The sequence below is a fragment of the Cololabis saira genome, chromosome 8 (assembly GCF_033807715.1).
Source record: "Cololabis saira isolate AMF1-May2022 chromosome 8, fColSai1.1, whole genome shotgun sequence".
Taxonomy (NCBI): Eukaryota; Metazoa; Chordata; class Actinopteri; order Beloniformes; family Belonidae; genus Cololabis; species Cololabis saira.
In genome coordinates, this window is record NC_084594.1 from 8,413,417 (window position 1) to 8,441,015 (window position 27,599).

A 27,599-nucleotide genomic window follows, 5' to 3' on the forward strand; every position below is an offset into this window, starting at 1 on the left:
ATGAGTTTTTTTTTTTTTTTGGTCCAAACCTTGTGTTTTCGCTGAAACCACCCTATGTTCTACTGTTGATATCTAAAGAACAGAAAATGATAAACACAAACTTTTTTTCCCTGATGTCCACGAGAGTCTAAAGTTTCTTGAAGTAGTTTCAATGTTTATGTACTCCTAAAACTCAATATTCTGTGGGTCTTTGAACATCAGCCAAAATGCCCAAAAACTCTGGCAGTATGGAGCTCTCTGCTCTGAAAATGGCTGGCAGTCAATGAGTTAAGTGCAAAAAAAGGAAGAAAAGTTCTTTTTTAGTCCAGACAAAAAAAGCTTTTTATGCAAATTGCCGTTCTGTTATATTGCACATTTAAAGTGGTCGTGGATTCCATGGGGATCTACGACAGCAGAGGAGCTGGCTGGGTGCAGGAGGTGGAGCAGAAGACACATCCCTGCTACCCCAACAAAGGATGTTTGTGGAGTGGTTTCCTCCCCAAATTGTATTTAGAAAGGACGGGCAACATACTAAATTGGGGTAATAAACACACGGTATCCGGCAATTTAAAAGGGGGCCGTTGCTTGAAGTCGTTAAATTGTAAAATATCAGATTAGAGCCGCAGGGTGGTCTGTACTGTACCATCATACGGAAGCTGAATCTTAATCTTTCAAAAGCTCACTGCACTGATTAATTATGTTCATTTATAGCTATAGTTTTTCTAACAAGGTTTTAATTACATTACAGTTTGAAAATAGTTTTAAAGGCAGGCCTGGAGTTGTAACAATGCAACTCCAGACCTGATGGTGGCAGCATATCACCAGAAAATCAACGTTTCCACCGCTGGGGTAAGAAACAAGAACGGATGGTTTCCACCTTCTTCCTCCTCCCCTAGATGTCACTCCACCAGGCGTCTCCGGTGTTGAGATGTAAAAAATACAGCACAGTAACAATGTCATGCAACAACTCACACTATAACTTTCTGTAAATATTAGCATATGTTTGCAGCAACAGTTTAGGAAATGAGACCTGCTCTTGCTTTGACTGCTCACCGACTCGCCTCTCGACCAGCCCGTTAGGCCTAACCTTTATTTAACCAGGCAAGGACATTAAAAACTGATTCTTATTTACTATGTTGGGCTGGAAAGTGCCAAAAAAAAAAAAAAACACAGAGGGGAGTGTCTTCTGAGAGTTTTTATAGATAAGAGTGAACCAGTTAATATTACGTGGAGTAATTAAGGAGAATAAAGCTGATAGAGTCCTGAATGAAGCGTTTGTGACTAATTGAATTGCATAATGGCAGATTGTGTCCAGTTTTATTCAAAATGACAACAGATCCTTTGATTGCATGATGGGAGATTGTGTCCCCATAATTAAATCAGGGAAGGATGGTAATCGGAACAATTAGTGATTTGGCAGCGGATGTAAATAAATGAATGATTGATTTGCAGAAAACCAAGTCTTGCGTTGACATAATGTGAGTTAGATTGTCATTTATCTCGCCAGGTTCCTAAGTATTTGTGAAATGTAACCTGGTCAGTAATGGTTTTATGTGTCCATGAGACGACCCTGGTTCTACTGGACACAGAACCACATCACTTTAGTTTTTTGTCATTTAAGGACAAGTTTAGGCCTGTTGTATCTAGGGACATCCTGATCAGGTTTTTTTGGCCCCCGATACTTTTGTAACAAATTAAAAAAATAAACAAATGCAAAATAAGCAGATCCAAGTTTTGCCCCATTTTTTATTTTATCATTTAGCACTTAAACAGAACAGTTCTCTTTGAGGTAGGTTGAACAATCAAGTAATAATAGTGCAACTATTAACTAGTAGAAAAAGTGCTAATTTAAGCATTAATTTGAATTAAATAAAGACAGCAGCTCAACTTAAAACACCCAGCATGCATATAAGCAAATAAAAGAGCAACATTAAGGCATAAAGTGTAGTTATGTTGTCATTTGAATGTTTATTTATGCAACATATTACGAGGTTTGCTGCTTCATCATCACTTATCAACACAGTATTTCATTTCATATACTTGGATTCATTTGTTTAATTTTTTTTTTTTTTTTTTTTTTTTAAATATTTTTTTTATCCCTGATTTTTTTTTCCCATTTCATCACCCAGTGCTCATACCTAGACAGTCCTGGACATTGCTCCCCTCTGCCAACCCAAGGAGGGCCCTACACTGGGCTCAGGTCTCCTTTCTCATTTGTTTAATTTTAACATAAAGAAGCTTTAATCCTATAATAGGAACGAGTTATGATTATTGGTTTTGCTTGAGTAAAGAATAGTGGCAGTAAAACAAGCAAATAAACTCGCAGCTTTATCATACCTCTCTAATCTCATATAATATAAGCGGCACTTTAAACTTTGTGTGTGTGTGTGTGTCACCAGGCTCTAATAGATGAGGACCGCCTGCTGTCCAGACTGGAGGTGATGGGCAGCCAGTTACAGTCTTACTCCAAGGTAATAGTCACGACGATGAAGGCGTCGTCGTCGTTCAATATCTGATCTAAATTAAATTAGATGAAAAATTGTTCAACTTGTGAAAATTCTCCGGCAGTCGCAGACGGAGGAGGGAATGCGGAAAGAGCTTTTGGCTCTTCAGGAGGACAAACACAACTATGAGACGACAGCGAAAGAGTCCCTGAGGAGAGTCCTGCAGGAGAAGATCGAGGTGGTCCGGAAGTTGTCGGAGGTGGAGGTACGACGGGGAAGGTGGAGCGGGTCCTTCATAGCATCTAGAGGATCTTTGTGACTCTTTCTTTTCCTGCTCTGGCTCTGGTTTGTGCAGCGCTCGCTCAGCAACACGGAGGACGAGTGCACGCACCTGAAGGAGATGTCCGAGAGGAATCAGGAGGAGCTGAGGGAGCTGGCCAACAAGTACAACGCTGCCGTCAACGAGATCAAAGAGCTCACCGACAAAATCAAGGTAGGTGGAGAAACGCAGGAAATGTTGTTTTGATTGTGACTATTTCTCTTCTCTTCGTGTTAACCCTTTAAGACCGGCTGGAGCGCCGGCGCTCCGTTTTGCATATTGATTTTCAAAATTTACAATTACAACCAAATAAAACAGAGCAATAATTCTTTCTGCATGTTAAACAGGAAGAGTTTCATTTGCATATCCTGCATTTAGTGTCCCGGAGTTTTAATCCATCAAATGGTTTGGAAAAATCCCATAATAATCCTGTAAAATTGCGGAAATCTTCATAATTGACATTGCAGGTTATTTATACGTATTTATACGTTGTCAGCGTGTCATCAGGTTGGGATTTTTTTCACGCCACTTCCACAAAAAGGGAGGTGACGTCATTCCCAGCAGTCTGGTCTTGTTTAGTCCAGGTTCAGTTTAGTCCAGGTTTTTCCCCGGGGAAACTAGTCTGTTTGAGTTTGAGCTTTCGTTCATGCTTTTTATCAGAGATTTTCACTAAAGATTACTCGGCGACAACTCGTACACACCATACACGCTCACTATACAAACCCACACACACACATCATGGTTTTACCGTGAGCGAAGCTGAGTTCAGCGCCGGATGAAGACGTGATATCAAAACGCAATGTATAAAATGATTTATCTCAAAAACTAAAGTATGAATTCATTCCAGATAACTTTCCTGTGGTTTGAAAGTCTTCTGTGTTACTTTTTTCCATTGACAGTTTTGAGGGATCTAGCTGTAGGATTTCTGTATTTAGAAAAATATGTGTAAGATTAAAAAACAATTTACATTTTTTGGGTAGTTATTTGCACTTGTTAGCAATTTATTTAGTTAGTATGGACTTGTTACATACAGATTATTAAACATTGGCTTTTTGTTGTTTTGATGCATAGAAAATAAGAATACTCCATAAAATGGTAGTATGGCATGCAGACATGTAAACATATGCTTAGGGTTAAACATAAGGGTTAAACACTCCTTTTACGCCCTTTGTCCTCTTCTTCTCTCACCCGTGTTTTTTCGTCCTCCGTTCTCCTCCAGGCGGCGGAGGGCCGGCAGGAAGAGCTGACTCAGCGGGGGGCGACGGAGAAGAGGGAGTTGGAAATGCGCATTGAGGAGATGGAGGATAAGGAGCAGGTTCTCCAGGCTCGTATCGAGGCCCTGCAGGCCGACAACGACTTCACCAACGAAAGACTCGCTGCCCTGCAGGGTACAAATACACAGCTGCTTCATCGTCTCAAACACGGGGACCTACATTTTATTCCCTCACGTCTTACTAGCTTTGGGGGTGTAATTTTCACCCAAACCTTAAGTTTGATTTTTGCTTTTTGTGCCTAAAACGGTGTTGATTCCACACAACGTGGGTTTATTAAAGAGTTATGGCCCATAATATGATAACGAAACAGAAACACAGTCCTACTTCTAAGTTCTTGTACAGTGGGTATGGAAAGTATTCAGCCCCCTTTAAATTTTCCCTCTTTTTCATTGCAGCCACTCAGCACCCCATCTTGACAGAAAAGAACAGAAATGTAGAAAGTTTTTGCAAATTTATTAAAAAAGAAAAACTGAAATATCACATCAGAAGTATTCCGAGCCTTTGCTGTGACACTCATATTTAATTCGCATGCTGTCCATTTCTCCTGATCCTCCTAGAGATGGTTCTGCTCCTTCACTGATCAGTTTAATTAAACTTATGGGGGTTGATTAGGGAAGGCACACGCACAGCCTACATATATCTATATATAAATGTGCACATCTTCATTTTCCTCTTTGACCATGGATCACACTTTGGGAAGCCTTCTTTATATTTCAGCGTTATTTCGGTGAAGGAAATAGTGAGTTTGATGCTCCTTAACCAGGTTGGTCCGCGGATGAACGGCAACCATGGGCGAGCTGTTGGTCCCGGTGAAGCTGCAGTCTGTCTGCGGTGAACACTGACACACCGGGTCGTAGAGGATTTGGTCATAATGTTGAAACTGTGTTTTGTGATTAATAAGCACGTTTTTTTTTTTTTTTTTTTTTTTTTTTTTAATATTTTGCATTGACAATGAATGGCAGCCGGACGCCCATGACGCTTTTGTAGTGAATCCACAGTAAGAGCACAGTGGCCTCCATAATCCTTAAACAGAAGAAGCTTGGGACGACCAAAACTCTTCCCAGACCTGGCCGTCCAGACATCTGAGCAATCGTGGGAGAAGAGCCCAAAGATAACTGTGGCTGAGCCCGCATAGAGTTTGCCAAAAGACACATAAATTACTCCCAGACTATGAGAAATAAGATTCTCCTGAATACTTTCCTTACCCACCGTAGGTCAGCTACTGCATCACCAACCGTCAGCTCAACACAAGAACTAACAAAGCAGCTGGCGGCTGGACCAAAATGTATCTGGGAGTTCCCATAATCCAACACTTTCTCTTGCTGTTGTTCTTGTTGTCGTTGTTGTTGTTCACAGTGCGGTTAGAGCAGCTACAAGAGAAAAGCGTTAAAGAAAACAACAGTCTTGGTGAGTGCACGTGTGTGCGGTCTGCTCTGGGAACCGCACCGCTCCGCCGCTCTGTCGTGTGCCTGTGGCCGCTAACTTCACCACCTCATTCTGCACTAACCATGCATGACAACTTCCTGCATGAAGCCCACTGCTCCCTAACTGTGGCCACTGCTCTCATCTCTCTCTCCCTCATCTGTCTTTCACCGTGGAAATCTGGCATTTCATTTTCTATTTTTCCATCTTCTCGAAGGTTTTCGGGGTCCTCGGGTCGGGGACATAATGTTTTGTGAACATCCATATACACTCAGATATTTATCTACATATTTAGAATTGATTTTCTAACCTGGGGGGAAACAATAAAAACAAACTGGCAGTTGGTTTTAAAACGCCAGGAACTGTTTAAAAGAGGTGATCAGTTCTCTTAGACGGTAAATGGCCTGAAATCATGAAGAAACGACAGAAACATTTATTCTTTTCAGTTGCATTTTTTATTCATCCCCAAAATGAAACCAGATTTCTAGCAGGCTTCAGTGCAAAGAAATATATAAAAGTTCAGACTAAAACTTTTAAAACACAAATATTTATTACACTTCAGCGGGAAAAAAACTTTTCTTGTTATTTATTCTGATATAGAATAGAATAGAAGACTTTATTGATCTCCCAGAGGAGAAATTAAATCGTGCAGCAGCCAAACACACACCAAAAATTAAAATAGAAATAACCAATAAATAGCTAAATAATAAAAAAAAAGAGCAATATAAAATGTAGAAAAATGAGCAATGTACAAGAGAAAAAATAGTAAACACAAAAAAACAGATAATATTTACATGTGCAAAAATACGTGAGGTATTTAGCGGGCAAAGGTTATTGCACTTTCAAAGAGACAGGTTATTGCATTCGGGTATATATTATCACCGCCTCAGTTACACAAGAGACTCTGCGATTATGTTCATGGTATGATGAGCTTATTTTGTGCCTTGGACAATAAAAAGAGTTTCAAATGAAAACGGTAAATTAGAGTTGTTTTCATCCTGTGAAGCGGCACCTGCAGCATGCATGTGTTTTGTTGCGTTCAGAAAGGACGTCTGTCCGTCCATGAATCTGCTAAAAGAACTGGACTTTGTTCCGACTTCTGTTGGGCCAGAAAAGTTTGCTCTGAATATAAAAAGTGGGGACAGAAATCGTTCTCTCGCGCACACCGAGCCACTGGATGCGTTTTGCTTCTGAGGCATGCTGTCTGAGGGGATTGTTGGCACTCTGTCAGGTGAAAACTGGGCTTGTTGGATGATTTTGTTTTATTTTTATTTTCTCTCCATGGTTTCAAAACTATCCGTTGCTTAGGTCTTCTTCTGGGGGAAAAAAAAAAAAAAGCTTTGGGTCACTGATTTTTCTGGTGATTTCTGGTGATTGAATGATGCCACTTTTACCATGAGCACCACAGGTTTCCGTCACACTCCAACACTTTTGCCACAGTAGCCATCTGCCATCATTTAGACTCTGTTCTTTTGCACGTGTCTGGCTCGTGAAAGTTACGACAAAATGGTATATGTCTGATCTGGTCACATGACAGATGTCGACATTGTCTCCCACGGACCGGTAGAGGAGCCTGTCGAAGACAAACAGAGCCTGCAGAAACCTGAGAGCGAGGAAGAAGACGAGGATGAGGGGGATACAGACACCGATGATGGTGCAGTTGGGCCAGATGAAGATATTGATGGTAGTCGGTTTGATTATCATAATAACCGTTTGATCTATGTGCAGGACTGTAACTGGCAGGTTTTGGTCTTTTTGAAATTTAAGAAAAAGAAGAAAGAATCTAATCTAGACAATTACAACTACCGTATTGGCCTGAATATAAGACAGTATTTTTTGCATTGAAATAAGACTGAAAAAGTGGGGGTCGTCTTACATTCGGCGTCTAGACGTTATACCCATTCACAACGCTAGATGGCGCCAGATATCTTTAAAGCGAATGCTGAACTTAACTCCCCAGGCCAAAGCAAACCCCTGTCACGAAGAAGAAAAATAAAAAATAGTATAAGAAAGAAAAGAGAAGAAAATAAGAGAAGAGATAACAGAAAGTGGAGAAACGTAGCGACAATCTGGAGAAAAGGGGGTGGAAGTTCGGCAGGTAAACCGGCAGCTGAGGAGAAGTTATGATGCAAACTTCAAGATAATGATTTCAATGAGGCAAAATAACATGCTTTTTCTCTCAAATATATTGTTATAATCATTTGTTTCAGATGTACTGTAATTATTTTCTGTATAAAAATTGAATTTGATGTTCAAAAAGTCTTTCTTCCAACTTGAGTCTTGAAAAAGAGGGGGTCGTCTTATAATCGGGGTCATCTTATATTCGGGACAATACGGTAAATGAAACGAAGGCCTCTGTCAGTTTCATGTTTCAAAACCTTGTAAAAATTGATTTAATCCTTATTCAATTCAGTAGCTTTTAGAGCCACTTTTAGCAGCAACTTTATAATCCTCTTTAGTAATAATTTTCCTGATTATCAATCTGTTTACTGTTGTAACTGTTTCTTCTGGAGGATTTGGGGCTAATTTTTCTTTACATAATCACTTTACGCAACTATTTTTGGGGCGTTTGAGTCAGGTTGAGGTCTGGACTTAAACTACACCTTTTTCTTCTTCCTTTTCTTCTTCTTCTTCAGTCATTCTATCGTAGATTTCCTGAAGAGCTTGGCATCGTTATCCCGTTTAAAGACTCAAGTGGATAGGGTTTAATTATGGGCAGACGTCTCCACGTTTGGTCTTTCATTTCTTCCAGAAGTCTTGTGGTTTGGTCAGATTTAACCAGGCAAACCTCACCAACGCTGTCATGATTAAAGCCTTTCCTGTCTGATGTAGCTTTTATTTATTTATTTGTTTTATTTGAGGACTTGTGCTTGCTGAGGGTGAATTAATGAGTTATATGTACCTCTTAACTCCAGAGGAAGCAGTCGCCACGTTCGCTACTCCCACACAGGGTCACAAGAAGCACCATCCGGTTAGGGTTTATGTCGATTTTTTTTCTTCTTCTTAACATTACATCTGCATTTTGTTTTTAGTTCTTGTGAAATAATGGTTGTGTGTAGTAATTTTATTTGCTGTTACACTTGGACTTGTGTCTTGAGTTTTAAACTTCTTTCATCCGTCACTTATCCCAAATTTAAATTTTTTTCTGTCACCCATCTCATTAGATCAATTAGTTGGATGCTTTTTTCAAAGCGATTAATTGCGGGTCATTATGAGCTTCTTTTCTGATGTTTGGTTGGAGATCAAACGGGAAACACTTTGATAGAAGATCCTTCAACCTCCTGAGCTGCAGCTCCGTCTTATTGTTGGTCAACGTCTTCTGACGTTGGTCCAGAGGAACATTTGTTCTTGTTAAAAAACACTTTAATTCAGAAGTTGTTTTCAGCAACAAGCAGCCAGTTTTACATGAACTTGAGGAGGGTTTCAGATTTCCTTGAATTTTAGTTGAACATCTTTGCTTCGGTCAGGTCTCGTAAACGGAAGTTAACATCATATAACATGTTGCCCCATGAGTCTGACGATTTTGCTCCGATATTAAAATAGAAAAAAAGACTCTAGATAAAGAATAATGAGGCGGTTGGATATGTTTTCCTCCATTAAGTTGTGAGGTGAGACTAAAGTTTGCCTGTCTGTAAACTGCTGCTGAGGAGGATTAACTTTAACTTTCTAGAAATGCCAGCTTGTATGGCTTTGATTTCCTTCCTGTCGTTTCTCACAAGCGTGTTTCTGTCTCTCTGGTCCTTGTTTGTGTCCGTGAGTCTTCGGCATCGCCATGCTTTCTTCCTGCCTGTATCTGTGTGTCCATTCTCGTCACGACTTCCTCTCTGTGGCTTTACTCGTCTCATATAATGCAGGGTTGGGTCTGTGGACATGTTTTCTAAATCGAAGCCTTCTTACAGTTTTTGAGCAAGTTGGTGCTCCGGATTTTTTTATGATTCTGCTTATTTAATCCAGATTTAACTTTTTGATCTTGAATTAATGGCTAAAGATGCACTTGAGCATCCAAATATGACCTGAAAAAAACTAAATTAGATTCGTTCAAATTGTCTGTAAGCAAATATTTGAGCAGAATCAATGAAAATTGACGGATAAACAAACAAGCCTGGCAGTCGTATTTATAATGTCAGTATCTGTGTTTCTATCAGACAACTGTCATGTCAACAGTGGAGGAGACTCGACTAGAATCCAACAGTTGATTGAATGTCCGCGTGAGTACAAACATGATGATTAACACACTTTCATCAGCATTTCTCTCCACAACCCCTCTTTTCTTCCTTTTACAATTTAAGATGTCCTTAATTTGATGCAGCATCCAATGACTTTCATTTGACTTCAGTTGGTTGAAAGACAAAGAAAAGGCTTCTTTGTAGTATTGCTTCCTTACGTCACATGTACTTTGTATGTGTTGGTTATTTTGGAGGAAATTTTGAGAAATGAGCTGCTTCTTCCTCTTTTTTTATGATGTTGTACTAAGCATTGCGTGAATATCTCCAGGAGCATCTCTCTCATACGTTCCCTTGATGTGCTTTGGTTTGTTCAGGTTGATTAACCTAAAGCTTAATTTGAGACGCTGCCATCCCAGGTGTAAAGTTAGATGTATCCTTCTGCTCCATGTATGTGTAGGAGGGTGATGTTGGTACATTCTTACCTTTGCAGGGGTCTCCTGGGACAGATGAGATGAAGTGGAGGGGCAGATTTATCCCACAGGGCTGAAATATACTGCATCACTTTCTAAATTAACGACAGTCTGAGAATGAATTAGATTTCCTTCTTCGTGCTCTGGTGTGTCACTGTTGAAGATTTTTGCAAGAGCTTGTTGAGGGTTTATCTAAAGATGATTTTCTCCTTTCCCCATCGGGATTAGATGTTCGCATCTTTAGTTCGTTCTCTGCATGCTGTCTTTATTGTGGAATTTATTGCACAAATGTATTGTGGAAAAATACGAGCTGCAAGCAGAGCTCATCACTTTGGGAAGCGATTATGTTGTGCAGGTGAGATGTTACCCAAAGTAATGAGAAGCTGTTCATTTCAAACCATTTTTCTGGTCAGTTTGCAGTTTCCATGTTTTTGTTGTTTATTTGACGTCCATATCAGCTACACAACATTCAAACAACTGCAGGCGCTTGTGTAGCACGTGCAGGTTCATAAAACAAAGGTCCTGTCACGAGTGGTGGGTTGTTTTTTTGTTGCGTAGCAAAGACGTTGCCTAGTTTTACCTTGCGAGACCTTTTTTTTTTTATGTTTCAGAGTAGTGGTGGGCGATATGACGATATTAGATGGTGAATGATTACAACGTGATGATCGTGGGGTCGTCTAGGTCACATTCTATAAATTGCAGTTCTATCCTGATGCACCGACTCCCTTGTTTGTGTGTGTAGCGGTGGCGCATGGAGAGCAACGGCTGAAAGCCAAATGAAAAAATTCCTCCTCAATTATCTTGAATTGGTTTGGATTTTCCACAACCGATCGAGCTCAAGCATGTAATTTGGAAAGTTTGCACGGAAACCGTTCGCACGTCGGGTGGTAACACGACGAATCTCTTTAATTGCCTGAAGAGGAAACACCCCGAGCTGAGGGCTGAGGGCCAGAAACAGACATTAACAGGCATTTGACAAGTCGAGCAGGCGGTGGAAAGAGCTACCAGAAGCTGTTTCCTTTTATCTCGCAAAAGACATGGTACCGTTAAAGACGGAACAAAAATGAGGGGTTCAAACGCCTGCTTAAAGGAGCTTCCCAGCCGTAAATACTTTTCCAATTGTCTGTTTTCTTTTTTCAATTTTAAGATCATAATAAAATCGAAATCATGATTTTTTTATTTAAAAAAATCGTATTATTATATATTTTTGCCATATTGCCCCCTTCCCCCCATTTCAGAGGGTTTATAGAGATGTATCTGCATCTGTATTATCACAGCAAACTTTTTTCTTTTGCTCCACTTTAGTTCAAATAAGCCCCTACTGCCACGTCTGTAAAATGTCGTCCTCCGTCTCTCTAAAAATGTGCCCAGATGAGGATGCAGCTAGGCCCAGTTCCTCTGCATCACCTCTGTATGTCGGTCTGCGGGGTTGGAGGAGTCAGGAGCTGCAGCAGCTGCAGCAGCTGCAGCAGCTGCAGCAGCTGCAGGAGCTGCAGGAGCTGCAGGAGCGTCCTGCTACTTTGAGACGGGTTTTCATTCATGAGGAGTCGGTGCTTTTGTCACATTTGGAGAGAAAGTTGACCACAGTCTCTTCAGCCAGTTGCAGAGAACCTGCAGTCCTGAGTCCTGCAGTCAGTCGTCAGCAAAATATGAGTCTTAACTGTTAGAAATACATTAAATATAGTTTTAAGTGTCCATATATACTTCTATGTGATTCTGGGAAACTGGGCTTTATTTTTAGTCCCGACTTACTCACCACCAGTAAACAACCATAAACCGCTAAACACGGCTTTCAGTTCTTGTTTCACAGGATTGTGAGTTGGACACCGGCCATTCGCTGCGTTTGGAACACGAGAATGCATCCAAGTCCAATTTCTATGTTTTGCTTCCATCTTAAACCTTTTATATTTACTGATATCTTTCCTTTCCTTGTGTTTTCTCTTCACAGCTGTGAAACAGCTGAAGGAGACTGTGAGCTCTTCCATCCACAAGTTGGCCAACTTTGATGGTAAGAAACTAAAGCAGCTGTCTCTCTCTTCTAGAATCCACATGCAGTTCAGAACTAACTAAAAAACAAACTATAGTTTAATAGCTGACTGAGAGACGGGAGCTTCTGACGCTTGTGTGTGTTCTGGTACGTTTGCAGAAGTGATGGACGCCCACCTGCAGAACAACCAGACGGCAGAGGACGACATTCTGGCCAGCCCCGACCGGCTCAGAGGTAGAGGAGCCGCACAGAACCGCGCACGCGGCTTGAAACAGGAAATGATGCGGGTTTAATGCAAAGAGTTAAATCGATTCCTGTTGTTTCTTTTGCCAAAGAGTCGGACATGTCGGACACGCTCAGTCCCAGCAGAGAGCGTAGCAGCGACGACACGTCAGGTCGGTTAAATGCTGAATTTCTCATATTTGGATAAAATTATTTGTCAGGTTTTATTTTCTGCTTTTAAGTAGTAAAATTACATTCTGTTTTCGTGGGAAAATATTCTTTAAAACTCGTTCCAGGTTTGTTTCATGTGAAGTTTGTAGCAGACTCGTCTTAACATGCATCCTAAGTAATCTTTTGAGTAGAAACACTTATTAATGCACATATTTATATTCTTATTTTCATTCTGGTTAATTAATAACGTTCAGAAGTCATCAGTTGCCTGATGTGTTGGAAATATCTTTTGTCTTGAAGTAGTCGGGGGATATTTGATTATGTGTTGGTGTGTTTCAGACGGCAACATGGACGACCAGGAGCTGAACGAGCCACAAAACCGAGCAGCTTTGCTCAAAGGTACTTTGGTAGCAGCTCGAACTGGCTGGCGACTCAGAAACGCCTGAATATTTACAACAATGTTAGAAGTTTAAAAGGACAATCACTTCATTTTTGCAGACTGTGACATAGATCGACGACGCTAGAGAAAACAGAATGAACCTAGATTGCGTGTGATGGATGTGTGTTTTTCAGCCGAGTTGCATCGGGCCGGTTTGGAGTCCGAAGACACGGAGCAGGTCATCAACCATCTCCACAGAGAGCTCCTGGAGGCCCAGGACTTAGCCAACACCGGCAAACAGAAATGTCTGGAGCTGCAAGGTGACTGAAACCGAGTGTGACCTCAACGCTGATGGTGTTTGACTTGAATCCCCTGTGGAAAAAGACCAACTTTAACGGTTGCTGTGCTTGTAGCTCTGCTGGAGGAGGAAAGGAGGAGTAACTCTAAACTAACGGAGGAGTCGACCAAACAGATCCACTACCTGCAGAGTGAGTAGCAACCACTTTCCCTGTCACATGTGAGGACTACGTCATCTAAGACTTTTCTATGTCGCTGTATCTGTGCAGCTCAGCTGGGGAAGCTGCAGGCCGACATGGAGGCGCTGAGGGAGCAGAGAGAGAGCACCATCTGCAGCACCAGGGAGGAGCTCTACTCGGCCCAGGAGGAGGTACGGCTCCAGCTCCAGCTCACTCGCCCCCAACTAGGGGCAGAAATATATCACCATTTTTGTTAAAATAAAATCACAAGATCACAATCTTAAATAGAGAAAAAAAAGCATGTTTCTGAGGGTGATAATGATTTAAAGAGACTAAAATCGGGTTATAGAGCCGTCCGACACGTTATTTAAAAACTAGGATAGCAGTGTCCCGTCGTCCTCGATGCAGAAATGGGGCGAGAAAAACAAATCTTCAATGATTGTAGTTGTTTCAATAACTGACAGATGTTAAATTGAGCAGCTGGCTCAGGCCTGCAGAGAGGTGACTACAATAAGAAACGCTGAGTTCATCTCCGTAAACCTCTGAAATAGAGGTTTACGGCAAAAATAACATATGATTATTATGTATTTTTTTGATAAAATCACGATTTTCGATTTTTATCACAATCTCAAATTGAAAAAAGAAAGCAGACAATTGGAAAAGTATTTACGGCAGCTCGTACCGCAGGTCAGGTACTTTAAGCAGGTGTTTGAACACCTGATTTTCTACCGTCTTTAACGGTACCATGTCCTTTACGAGATAATCGGTAACAGCTTCTGGTATCTCTTTCCATCGCCTGCTTGGGTCTCACGCTGGCTCCACCAGGCCACTCTCAGGGGATTAAACAGATTTGTCGTGTTTCCACCCGACGTGCAAGCGGTTTCCGTGCAAACTTTCCAAATTAGATTTAGAAGTAGTTTTTCAAAAAGAAAAACAAATCTTGACTGATTGTAGTTGTTTCAATAACTGACGTTTTGTCAGTTTTCATTTTTTTACCAGTTTTTTTGTTCTTATTTACTTTCTGTTTTGTATTCCAACTTTCTAGAAAGCTGGTTTATGTAGAAAATCTTTCCTACACAAACAAGGGAATCAGTGCATCAGCATAGAACTGCAATTTATAGAATAGGTCCTAGACGATCCCACGATATCTGCAGTTGGAAAGATAAACTTCACGTTGTAATCTTTCACAATCATTCACAATCTAATATCGTCATATCGTCATCGTCATACCCTACCTCCACCCTAATCTCTTCCCAACTGCCCATTCTCCCCATATCCAACTATCTCTTTATTGTTCCCCGATTCCCCCCTCAACTCCACACCCCACCATCCTCCTCTACAGCAGCGGTCCCCAACCTTTTCAGCGCCAAGGGATTATTGTCAGACAATATTTTCACGGACCGGCCTTTAAAGTGTGGCCGATAAATACAACAGAATAAAATGATACGACCAGCATAAAAACAATGGTATATTGTAAATATAATAATAAACTTGAATCCACTGTGTACTCGTACAGTATGCAACTTTATTAGCAACGTCCTCCTAACATCACGCCAACAACATAACATGAGTAATATCCTCTCTGCCCGCTAATGCTCTCTGACTCTGGTCGCCATGGTAACTTTTAAACATGGCTTCAAAATAAGATGCATACACACCACAGAATCAAATATAAACTGCATGAAAATTTTAACTCACTATAATGCTGAATCAATGGGAGCCCTGAGCTTTTTTCTCTGCAATGTTAAATTTAGCTTTCTTTTTCTTTGAAGTCGTTGGCTGTTCTTCTGTGTCATCACTGAACCTTTTCCCCTTCGCAAAGGAACTTTCCATAGATGTCTGTTTCTTACTTAGCTTGTGGGTTAAATTTCAGCGTTCACATGACGGATATGAATGAGAGAATCTGGTCATTTTTCAAAATAAAAGATTGTTCGGACAATAAATAAAATGGAAATACAGTAATGCAAGTTATTTATTCTTTCTTGTGCAGCCGAGTACCAAATGGTGCCGGGTTGGGGAGCTCCGCTCTACAGGACATAACTCTCTGCCTGCATGTCTTGCAGCGACTTCTAGTCACATTACCGTCCGACTGAAACCAGGATTGTGTTTTCTGTTTTCAGATTCTGGTCCTGAGACACGCCATGGAGGCGGCCACTGGGGAGCGGGAGCGCGACATCGCCGCCCTGCAGGCAGACCTGGGTGGCGTGCGCTCCGAGCTCGAGCACTGGAGGTCCACGGCCGCCAAGTACGAGCTGGAGATCAGCCGCCTGCAGGATTCCTTCATCCAGCAGCAGCAGCAGCAGAACTCGGCGAGTCAGCTGCAAGGTGAGCAGTCAATGAAAATTATCACTAAATATCATCGTCAACGAACCTGTATCACCTGAAGAAAACGAGACGAGACGCAACGAAAATGCTGGTCATGTGACAATAACGATAATTGAATATATAATGCAATATCGTAGAGGAATAAAAACAAGACTAAAATGTAGATTACAAAATAAAAACTCTGCTAAAATTTGTCTTCATTTTCATTGAACAAAACGAGACAAAATGTTCTACTAAAGATCCTTAATGTCCATGTTTTCAGTAGTTTCTCTGGTTTAATGTCCATGTTTTCAGTAGTTTCTCTGGTTTAATGTCCATGTTTTCAGTAGTTTGTCTGGTTTAATGTCCATGTTTTCAGTAGTTACTCTGGTTTAGTTCTGCTGGGTGACGTTAGTCCTCAATCCCAGTCGCTGCAGCGGGGAATCAGATCCAGAAGATACAGCTGCAGAGTTAGAGGCTGATGCCGTTAACGCAGAGCTCTAGTTAACGTCCATTAAAAACAAAGTTACATAGAGAAACGCGGTGATCTGCTCTGGGGCTGGAGAAGAAGAAGAAGAACCATCTTTGGATACACTTTCCTACATAGACGTGGAAAAGAAAACCCAATGTGTCGTTGAAAAAGAAAAAGACGGGGAGAAATGCGGAAAAATAAATATGTTGTAAACTGAAATTAGAGTCTTCTGTATCTGGAATGAATGTATTATTGAGTCTATAAGGTAACAATAATATAACGTTGTTTGAATTGTAAAATGGGTTTGGCTAAATACAATCTTTGACTAAAACTAGACTAAAATATTCCTGGACAATTCTGACTAAAATAAGTATAAAATGCTCAGACTTTTAGTCGACTGAAACTTGACACGACGGAGTACAAATGTAACTAAAACTAATAAAAAATAAATTGATAGCTTGACCCAAAGACTAGATTAAAACTAAATTTGAAACAGGCTGACAAAAACAAATCTAAAGCAGTGTTTGTGCGTCAAAATTAAAATCTTATCTTCTGACGGGGGGGGAGGATAAAAGTGTTTTAATAGATGTTAACCATGCATGCTCTTCTGTTTCCCTCTCTCTCAGTGGAGTGTGTGTCGCTGCAGCAGCGGTGTGTGTGTTTGCAGCAGGACTGTGACGGCCTGAGGGGCGAGCGGAGGGCTCTCACAGATAAACTGCAGCGCCTGGAGGCGGAGCTGAGCAGGTACACACCTTTACAAAGGCCTAAAAACACTCATATAACACATATAACACTCAAAACACTCGTATACTATGCAACAGTCAACATTTGAAGAGCCCGCTCTTGTCTCAGGACAACTTTGAAGTGTTTTGATAATTGAAAGTTCGTTTGGATCGAGCGCCACAATAAACTCATTTAACTTTGATCGCAGCTCAGAAACTCCCCGTTTGTTTGATCGTTCAGCTTAAATCTTCTATCTTCTGTGTGCTTGAGTGGACACAGTGCCTGGACTCTCTCTCCCACTGCTCCCTGCTCACTCCAAACCCATCAGACAGTTGCCATGGTGATGGAGACGATTGGACGATTTGTTTCAGGGGGTTTAGGTCCGACCTCCTGTTGGAGTAGATGCAGCCTGGCTTAATGCAGAACTTTGATTTATCGCCTGAAAACTGAGTTTATGGTCATTTAAGACGATTTTAAACCTTTGAAAACACAAAGGCATAAATAAATTAACTACCAGAGTAAATAAGTTGGTTAAATATGTCGTAGTTAGGAATGGATGTCTTTTTTTTTTTTTCCTTCCTTTTCTCTTCACCATTCAAGTGCTGGAACTGTATCGGGCCAACCAGCTCCTACGGGTCTGATGGCGGCCCAAAGTAAGGGACAGCTTAAAGGAAGGAGAGAGGGAAAGAAGTTTAAAATTGAGAACTTATAATAAAGAGGGGAAAAGGGAAAAAGAATCAAAAAACAAAATACAAACAAAGGAATGTATTTAACTCCGCTCTGGCATGGTCACTTTTTGCTTGTTTTGTTTGTTTTTCCCTTTGTCTTTGTCTCTATCTCGGTCTCTCGTTTCTTCTCTCTTTTCTTCTTTTTGAAATTTTTTTTATTATTCATCATTTTTCCTTATTTATTCATTTATTTTTTTATTTAGCCTATTTATTTATTTATTTTTTTACATTTTTTTTGCTGCTGTCTCTCCTAAAATAACCATCATTCTAGAAAACCACCACTCATACACACCACACACTTGCTTGCATACACACCCACATACATGACCACATATAAGGAGAAATCTGAGTAAAAACATAGATTTTGTTGTTTTGTTTTTGTGCTGCCTTGTTTGTCTGTTTTGTAAAATAAAAAATGTGATTTCTGAAAGTCCACAAACCTGAATCCACAACCGGCAGTCACTAAACCTGGAACAGGCTGAACTGTGTGAAGATCGACATCTTTATTGGATTTCCAGTATTTTGAGCCTCGAACAAGGTTTCGGTTGAAGGTTGATTATGTTTTTGTGGCTCATGCAGATGGTTGATATATTACATCTATTTGGTACAACTGCTTCATCACTTTACCCTGATGGATGTGAAGGCTGCGTTCTGTTAGTTTGCAGAGTGGATTCTCATGTTTTATGTTTTTAGGATGACGGGTTGATTTAATTGTGATCTGCGGTCTTCTGATCGTCTCAAAACTTTCGACCTGAAGGAGGTCTGATACTGGCAAGTGTGCAGGATATCATTCACTTTGGTTCAGGAGGGATAAACGGAGCAGAGCCGAGTCATTAGATCAGGTTCAGAGTCTGGACTCGGCAGTAAAGACTGAGGAGGAGGAGGAGGGAGTCTGACGGGAAGAAGTGAGACGTTCAGCTCATTCAGGAAGTGAGTGACGGGGGACGACAGGCGTCGTGACGGCCGATTGAACCAGACTGAGCAGGGAAAAGAAAACCCAATACAGGTTCCCATTGGAGACCAGAGCTCAGCAGGACTGATCTGAGTTCAGCTGCATCTCCAATAAACTGCAGACGGCTGCAACACGCTGAAACACAAATGAAAACACTTATTGAACTCCTCACCACAAACATCAGAGCTAAGCAGAACGCGTTTATTTGTGTGTGTGTGTGTGTGTGTGTGTGTGTGTGTGCAGCACGAGGGAACAGAGTCTGGTCCTCAGCACCAGTTTGGAGTCTCTGGAGAAGAGGGAGGAGGTTCTGCAGGACAAACTTGGTTCTCTGGAGAACCAGCACCTGCAGGATGCCGGCAACCTGAAGAACCAGCTGGACCAGGCCCAGGCCCGCACACACACACTGCAGAGAGAGGTACACACACACACACACACTGCAGAGAGAGGTACACACACACACACTGCAGAGAGAGGTACACACACACACACACACTGCAGAGAGAGGTACACACACACACACACACACTGCAGAGAGAGGTACACACACACACACACACACACACACTGCAGAGAGAGGTACACACACACACACACACACTGCAGAGAGAGGTGTACACACACACACACACACACTGCAGAGAGAGGTACACACACACACACACACACTGCAGAGAGAGGTACACACACACACACACACACACTGCAGAGAGGTGTACACACACACACACACACACTGCAGAGAGAGGTACACACACACACACACACACTGCAGAGAGAGGTACACACACACACACACACACACTGCAGAGAGAGGTACACACACACACACACACACACTGCAGAGAGAGGTACACACACACACACACACACACTGCAGAGAGAGGTACACACACACACACACACACACACACACACACATATATATATATACAGGGCCGCCGCAAGGGGTGTGCGAACCGTGCGACCGTCACGGGGCCTCGCGCTATGGGCCGTTTTTTTTTTTGTTTGTTTTTTTTTCAATTTTCTTTTTTTTTCGTTTTTGTTTTTAGTTTTTTCCCTTATAAATATCAACACACGTTCCATTACAGACCTAAATGTGTACTAGTCTGTGCATATCAATAAATATATGTGCAATGATGCGCGTGTCTGTTGTTCAATACAACTGATCAGACCAAGCGCGGACACAAGCTGCTCTGATCCAGACGGTGGAGTTGGAACAAACTGTCACACAATGTCGAGAGAACGAGACAGAATCAGGAAATTTCCATCAGGGGATGAAAAAAGAAAAAAAAACGAAAGAAAATGGAAGAGTTTAATGCCTCTCTGAAAGGCTCGTTTGATAAATTTGTTACAAAAATCACTGATCCGACCGGGTCTCAAGCCCCTCGTCTGGGGCCCCTCATCGAGGCAAGAGATGATGATGAGGCAGGGGAAGGTATCCAGTATTTTGCTAATTGGAGAGTTAAAATTGCACATATAGACACTCAATCCGACCCGAAAAACCCAAAGCCCCCCCCCCCCCCCCCCCCCGCCATTTCGCACAGGGCCTCGCAAATCTCCCAGGCGGCTCTGTGTATATATATATATATATATATATATATATATATATATATAAACCAGCATTCCAGGAACGTAGAAATGTATCATTAAGACTTGTGAAGAAGATGTGGTTGTGTTTGTGAACGTTTGTCCAGTATGAAGATACTCAGTCGCAGCTCGTGGACCTCCGTCAGCGCTACGACAAGACGGAGCAGGAGAAGCTGAACATCCACCAGGAGCTGGAGCAGTGTAGGAGCAGCCTGAAGCTGCTGCAGGACAAGACCAGCTCTGTGAGTCCACACACACACACACACACACACACACACACACACACACACACACACACACACACACACACACACTCCCCAGAATACCAAAGACTTTCAGGACTGTTGGACATGGATTTATTTGTCTGCTCACAGCTGAATACTGATCTGGTTCAGTCTGAAATTACCAACTTAAACAAGTACTGACTAACAAAAATGATATTTGTGTTTTGATTCCAGCAGAAATCAACAGTTTTATATGTCTTATATTTAAAAGAAAGTTACTCTTCCAGCTGAAGCAACATCACGTGCCATCAATGTCTCTCCTGCCCTTCCACGCAGCGCTAATCAATACGCTGATGATTAGTTTGTCTCTCAGAAACACCGGCGAGGCGGAGCAGCTTTCTCTTCTGTCCCCCACCTATTTCCTCCCATCTGCCTGCAGCTCACCCCCCCTCCCCGTCATTGGCTGCTGATTCAGCTGCCGTTCGTCCTGTTTTTACAGGTTTTGTTTAAACAGATCTTTTTAGAAACAAACTGATGCAGAAGTTAGTTTCGTCTTGATTATTTAACGTGAGGATCGACCTCTGAAATAGACGTCTGTCGCTTGCTTTGGATCCAGTGTTTCACATTAAAACAAATGATGCCTCAAAAGCTTCAATTGTAGCGTCATGAGAACATTCATCACTGCTGCCGTCAATAGTTCTCGTCGGCTGAAGCGTTAAGACGCCACAACTAAACTGTTTTCAGCTCTTAATAGTTACAGATTTGTATTTAACCCTTTAAGGCTCCCGTTTGCATATTCATTTTCAAAAATGTACAATTACAACCAAATGAAACAGAGCAATAATTTGTTTTTGCATGTTAAACAGGAGGAGTTAAACTTACATTTCCCGCATTTAGTCTCCCAGAGTTTTAATCCATTAAATCCTTTGGAAACTTTTTATTTATTTATATTAATTTATTTATAAATCCGGTGCGTGTTCACAGCTCGTCCTATGATGACGTACGTAGACACGTACATCATCACGTTGTCAGCGTGTCGTCAGGTTGGATTTTTTTCCCGTGAAAAGGGAGGTGACGTCATTCCCCCGGGAAACTAGTCGGTTTGAATCTGCGCTCTTGTTCGAGATTTTCATGAAAGATTACCCATCGACAACCCACACACACCATACACACACTACACACTCACTATACAAGCCCACACACACATAACGGTTTACCGTGAGCGAAGCGGATTTCGCCGCCGGATGAAGACGTAATATCTAAATGTGATATATAAAATTATATATCTCAAAAACTAAAGTATGAATTTATTCCAAATAAATCTGAAAGGCTTGTGTTACTTTTTTTTCCATTGACAGTTTTAAGGGATCTAGCTGTGGGATTTCTGTATTTAGAAAAATATCTGTAAAATAAAAAAAAAAACGATTTACATTTTTTTTGCTAGTTATTTGCACTTTTTAGCTATTTATTTATTTACCATATTTTCCACACTATACGGCGCACCGCATTATAAGGCGCACCTTCATGAAATGACATATTTTAAAACTTTTTTACAAAAAAATTTTAAACTAAGTATTTAATAAAAGTGTATTTTATTTGTGTTAGTTCTTTAATATTTTAGTTCTAAATTGGAAGATTATTGTGATCTTGACATATTAGAATACATTTTTTTTATTGTTTTTCGTCGCTCAAAATACGTATATATGTCTATGGTTGCGAGACCTGTTGCGGCTCAATATTGATCCACATATAAGGCGCACCGGATTATAAGGCGCATGGTCAGCTTTTGAAAAAATTTAAGGCTTTTAGGTGCGCCTTATAGTGCGGAAAATACGTTAGTTTGGACTTGTAACATACAGATTATTAAAGATTGACTTATATGGGTTGTTTTGATGCATAGCAAATAAAAGACTATAAAACATGCAGAAATGTAGAAACATGCTTAGGCGACTTGGGGGTTGGATGGATGGGTGGCTGGTCATCTGCTGCAGTGTTTTGAGGATGTGGCTGCTGGTCATGTGGCGATGGCTGCGTTGCTTGGTAGAAACCGCCGGCCGGGTACGAGCCCGTCATCCCTCCTCTGCCCTTCCTCGTCTCTCCTCCCTCGCTGCTGCTACTGCTGCTGCTCCTGCTGCTCCATCCTCCGTGTTGGTTTTGGTTGATTTGCTGGCTGATTTCTTCCTGTCCCTCTCCTCCCCCCATCCCCTCCTCCCTCCTCCCTCCCTCCCTCTAGCCATCCATATTGCAGCCTGTCCCAGCCATATTCATGGGCCTTGTCCTGGCTCTGCTCTACTGGTGTTTCGGCCAGTTGTGGTAGAAAGGTATACACCGACGTTGACATCAGTCTTTTGTTTTGTCTGTCTGTCTTGGCTGCTTCAAACTGTCCGTCATCTCTGGAAGGAAGCGAGACGGAGGTGACGCCTCAGTCTCGGTCTGTGATGAATTCAGGCTGAAACCGTGAGGGGAAACATGTCTATTCTTGGAAATCAAACCCTCCTCCTGCTAAGTTAGATGAATTATAAGTATTTTAGGGCCAAATTTGGTTCTCGCCACATGAATCAAGTCCAGTACCCCAGAACCAGGACTGACGGCCATTAGGAGGAGTCAGACTGGCGGTGAACCTGAATTCTGATCAGCCCGACTCTTATCACCTTCGTTAACTTCCTTTCCAAGACTGGACGTCGTCTTCATCGTCATGTCGCCTGGTTTTTGTCTTCTGAGTTGTTTCTAACTGCATGGCTGTCCGTCAGTCCGCCTGTGCTGTGTTGGTCTTCTCAGGGATGGACTCAGACCGACCTTTAACGTGACGCATCAGGGAGCCAACAGTTTTTTATTATTATTATTATTATTATCATTGTTTATGTCATATTTATCCTCAGACATCTTTTTTTTTTTAAGTTAAAAGCAGGAATTATTATTTCAATCAGTCAGCAAACTTCAAGATCTGAACTGAACCATTGTTCCTTTTGTTTTTACATTAATTTTGTTCACGTTTTAGTAAATGACGAGAGGAAGAAGGTCCATCTGGTCAGTGGTGAGAGACCGTCGGGGATCATAGAAATCACAGCTTCTAAATAAAATAAATCTTCATCTGCTCTTATTGGTCGCAGTTTTTTAGTTTGGTTGCAAACGTTTAGTCTGCAATTTTAGTTTATGCTTAAGATGTTAAGACTTATTTACATTTTGCTGCTAAACTACTTATTTGCAAGTCTGTGTTGATGCGGTTTGGCTTCCTGCGTCTGCTGCGTCCTAGACCTAAGATGACCTTTAGGAAGGTCAGGGGAAGGTCACCGAGGTCTGAATGGGGCCGTCGTCAGAGATCTTAATTCACGGAAGAGAAAAACAATCATGAAACTGTTTATTTTATTGTTGTTGACGTTTTAATTCAAACGTTGCATGAGTTAAAAGTCGTCGGGAGTTTAAAGAAGCCGTGTTCTTACTAACGCGTTCACCAGCCGTCTCTTTACCTCATTATCTCCTTTTGTTTTTCTTATTTGATGCTTGTTTTTTCTCCATCGTTTGTTACAGGATCTGTGCATATTTTTTCTGCTTTTAACCGCCGTTTTCTTTTGTATTCTTTCTTGCTTTAAAGTTTCATGATTTGATTATGCATGCGTCTTTATTTGCTTATTATCTTTTTTTGTGGTGTTTTAATTATCTTTTGTTCCCTGCAGCCACTGGCCACGTTTTCTTCTTTTTTTACCGCCATCTTCCTGTCCATCAAGTCTGTTGTGTTTGCTGCTCGTTCATTCAGCCGTGTTCGACCAGTGTTTCCGTTTGTTGCTGTGAAGGAAAACTGGTCGCTAATATTATCGTTTCTGCTCGGGTAACCTCTTCAACCGTGTTTATTTTCCTGCTCCCACTTCTTTTTTTTCCATCAGTCCCAAAAGTGATTTTATTTTTTTGAACATGGAGCGTTCAAGTCATCATTTTTATGCTCAAGTTTTGGAAACCACGTCTTTTTTTTTTTTTTGTGCCCATCAGCTTCTGTTCCATTCAGCTTTTTTATGTTTATTTAAGAGAAGTTTCTTCTCACATCATGATCTTTCTGAAAAGCTTAAAAGCGTCAGGACAAACGGATACGAACTTCTTATTTTTTCACGGATAATAATTTGAATTAAAGTCAGCGAAAGCAGTCCGGCTTCCGTGGTTCTGTCGTGCCGACGTCATTTGTTCGGGTAAACTCTTCTTGGATCAGAAGATCCTGAGTTTTAAAATAAAGTTGCAGTTGGTGAGTGTCAGATTTGCTGATATTTGTTGATATAACATAAACTTAGAGAAACAAATCTGCTCTTTCGGCACCACGAACAGCTTGAAGTTTCCACCGCTCACGGTTCCTCCAATCAGAGCCAGGGTGGGCGTGTTTACCGAATGTCTGACTCCTCCCCAAGCCAGCGAGTAAACATCTGCACGTGACGGAATTCAGGAAGACTAGCTGTGAAACGGTTGAACGAGGTTTATTATTTAAAAACGTATTTAACTCCATTTGTTACGTTATTGATTTATTTTGGTTTCTGTTCTCTGACGCCTCGGGTTTCCATAGTAACGTAATTTACTCTCTGCGGGGAGGGGGGCGGTTCTGGAGTCTGGTGGCAAGGTTTTTTGTTTATTTTGGGGAAGTTCCCGACTAAAACTTTTAGCGATTTCACCTCCTAAAAATTCAGAAGAGTAAATCAGAACCAAACAAGAATCCTAACTAGATTACAGAGCTTGTTCGTGGTGTCGTTTTCCTGTTTTATTCCAACGCAGCAGCACAAAAGAAAGGATTTTTATTCTTTACAGGAGTCCTGCAAAAGGAAGTGTTCATCCTTGTGTGTTTTATTATTTTATTAACGAGTTTATACGGTTTTCCCAAAGCGAGAGAGAACAAAAAAAATCATCTTTTGGACTGGAAGGGCATGAATACTTCTTTTATTATCGTTTCCCCCCTTGGCTTATCTTCATCTTCACTGTCATTGCACTGAGGGGGATTTTCGTTGCGCTAACTTGTCCGTTCTCGCGCCTCCTCCCTGACGGAGAGTTTTCCAACGATCCAGGAAGAAACCAGGAAGCACATGTGCATCCTTCCTGGTGGTTTGGTCCTGGCGAGGAGGCGAGGAGGGACGTCAGCGTGATGAAAACCTCCCTCTGTCTCTCTGCTCTCAGAGCTGGAGCTGCGTCTGCGCAGACTAACCTGCTTTTCTCCGTCTCTCTCTCCCCGTGTGTTTGTCGTGTCTCCAGAGCGGCTGGAGCCCCTGGATGCCGGTCGTCGCAGTGATGGTCGCCGTGACGGCAGCCGTCCTCTACCCCAACCTCTCCAAGAGCAGCTCCACCTAGGACACACACACACACTCACACACACACACACACACACTCACACACTCATACATACACAGTCGAGCGCTGTGAGGAGAGAATCACTGCTTTACTTGTATAAAGTATAATTGTACATAATTGTAGAGGGAATATAAAGGTTGTGGTTTCTACAGAGGACTCAGATGCGTTGTGGTTTATTTTGAGGTTGTTTTTTTTTTTGTTTTCCTTGAGTTTTGTTGTCATTTTTATTCTCTGCTCTCTCTCAGTTGTGGTGGGCTTGTTTTGGTTTTCGTCACCAGCAGACGGAGCTTCCTCACAAAACGATAAAAACACCTGCTTCATGTTGTAAATGTGACGATAAACAGACGACGGAGCGAGAACGTGGCCTTCCAGCGGCCTCGGCGCGGCGTTGAAACTCCGTCTCCTCCTGCTGCTTGTAGATCTTGAGCAGCGACGGATCGGGAGAGACGCTCTCAGAGAGCTCTGCTTTGGTTTTTAGCTGCTGGTTTTTGCAAAAGGTTCCACGATCAGTTCATGAAACCAGAAAAAATGACTTGTATCAGTTAAAAACCAAAGTAATCCCACGTTATCCACAGACGGAGACCGCTGCATCTCCTCCATCAGTGTTGTTGTCGGCGTTGCGCTCGAGTCTGCTGGGGGGCGTTTCAGGTTCCAGGAACTTCCAGGAAGTTCTGCTTTCAGTCCACTTGGTTGGATGTCTAACATTGACCTCTGTTCTTTCTCTTTATTCCCCTCTCTTCTCCCTCTCTCTCTCTTTGGGGAGTTTGAGGTTGGGTTGGAAACTTGAAGCCAAATTATTGAAATGTGTTCAGAATATTTTTTTTCTCCATATATTTTTATTTTGGGTGCACGGAAAAAGGAGGTCGAAGTGCCTCTGATGTCGAAAGTGAGGACCAGATCTTCTCCAGAGCTTTTGAATCTCTCCCTCGCAGCCATATTCTCCCAATTGAAGAATAATTTTTGATCAATAAATGATGTCCTTATTATTGGAAGGTTATTGAAAGCTCCACAATTTAACTGAACGATTTCCATCTTCAGCGACACCCAGGTTGTCGTTATACAAGCATGAAGATGGTTTATTTGGTATCTTATGATCTACTGGCTGATGATGCTGCCGAGGTGCGGGCGGGGCTAAAAGCTCTGGAGACCATTTTCACTCGTCAGCAGCACTGAAGGATGAAGCGTGCACTTCGATCCGTGTGTTTTTTTTCTTGAGTTAAAAATCTAAAACAAGAATCTGCTGCCTTCGTGTTTTAAGACTTGGACCTGAGAGCCCGGTCCTCAGGGGCAGATGAGATCCGGTCCTGTTGCCGTGGGAAACGCTGATTTTCTGACAAAAAGCACAAAGTTCTCACCCGTCACATTTGGCAGCAAATCATCTTCACGGCACAGACCTGTACCGACTCGTCCTGAGGAGCTCGAGGCGTCTGATTTGTTAAAAAGTCTTAATTAAAACGCCGCTGTCCATTTCCTCACCGACCCGGTATTTCTGCTGAGCAGTGACCTTCGACCTTCGGTTTTCTTTTTCCATCTTCGCAGAAAAAAGTGGCCAAATAAAAGCCTGAGAGGAGAAATAATTGTATTATGGGATCAAAATTTTATTTAATTTGTTTTCTCACCGACATATCGGACTTCTGTCGAAAGGTTTTTAACGGATATTCAATTTTAAGGTGTGGCTTGGTTCACACCTGGGACTCTTGAGCGGCGTTTGTCATCGTCTGTGTACTCTGTCTCGTCTCCGTGTTGAAAAACAATAATATTTGACAGCGAACAAATATTCCTGATGTTTTAAAGAGAAAAACACTAAAGTACAGAGAGAATTGTAAAAAAATAATAAAAATGTTAATGGATGATGTGCAACTAGACTTATTTTGTTAAAACTGTTTAGAGATACCATATGAGAGGGAGCTATGTAGAGAATATGATGATGTACTGAATATGCAGAGCGATGTTTTGATTAAAGTTGTAGCAAGCTGACCCACCA

The 27,599-nt window shown here is 41.7% G+C and overlaps 1 protein-coding gene across 7 annotated transcripts in view; it reads left to right on the plus strand.

Moving 5' to 3' along the window:
• The window catches only part of LOC133448286 (sarcolemmal membrane-associated protein-like), a 39,823-nt gene extending 12,224 nt beyond the window's left edge, over positions 1-27,599 (plus strand). The window contains exons 5-24 of one of the 7 annotated variants that reach the window (XM_061726671.1): positions 2,379-2,450; positions 2,548-2,688; positions 2,779-2,916; positions 3,962-4,130; positions 5,373-5,423; positions 6,976-7,122; positions 9,584-9,646; positions 12,023-12,082; positions 12,221-12,295; positions 12,397-12,456; positions 12,794-12,853; positions 13,028-13,153; positions 13,247-13,321; positions 13,400-13,500; positions 15,430-15,634; positions 16,712-16,829; positions 18,732-18,903; positions 20,183-20,317; positions 22,533-22,620; positions 25,520-27,599. In XM_061726671.1, the coding sequence (XP_061582655.1) occupies positions 2,379-2,450; positions 2,548-2,688; positions 2,779-2,916; positions 3,962-4,130; positions 5,373-5,423; positions 6,976-7,122; positions 9,584-9,646; positions 12,023-12,082; positions 12,221-12,295; positions 12,397-12,456; positions 12,794-12,853; positions 13,028-13,153; positions 13,247-13,321; positions 13,400-13,500; positions 15,430-15,634; positions 16,712-16,829; positions 18,732-18,903; positions 20,183-20,317; positions 22,533-22,616 (2,052 nt within the window). In that variant the 3' untranslated portion in view covers positions 22,617-22,620; positions 25,520-27,599. The remainder of the gene's footprint in view (positions 1-2,378; positions 2,451-2,547; positions 2,689-2,778; positions 2,917-3,961; positions 4,131-5,372; positions 5,424-6,975; positions 7,123-9,583; positions 9,647-12,022; positions 12,083-12,220; positions 12,296-12,396; positions 12,457-12,793; positions 12,854-13,027; positions 13,154-13,246; positions 13,322-13,399; positions 13,501-15,429; positions 15,635-16,711; positions 16,830-18,731; positions 18,904-20,182; positions 20,318-22,532; positions 22,621-25,519) is intronic. The other 6 variants (XM_061726672.1, XM_061726670.1, XM_061726673.1 and 3 more) reach the window with 6 other exon arrangements.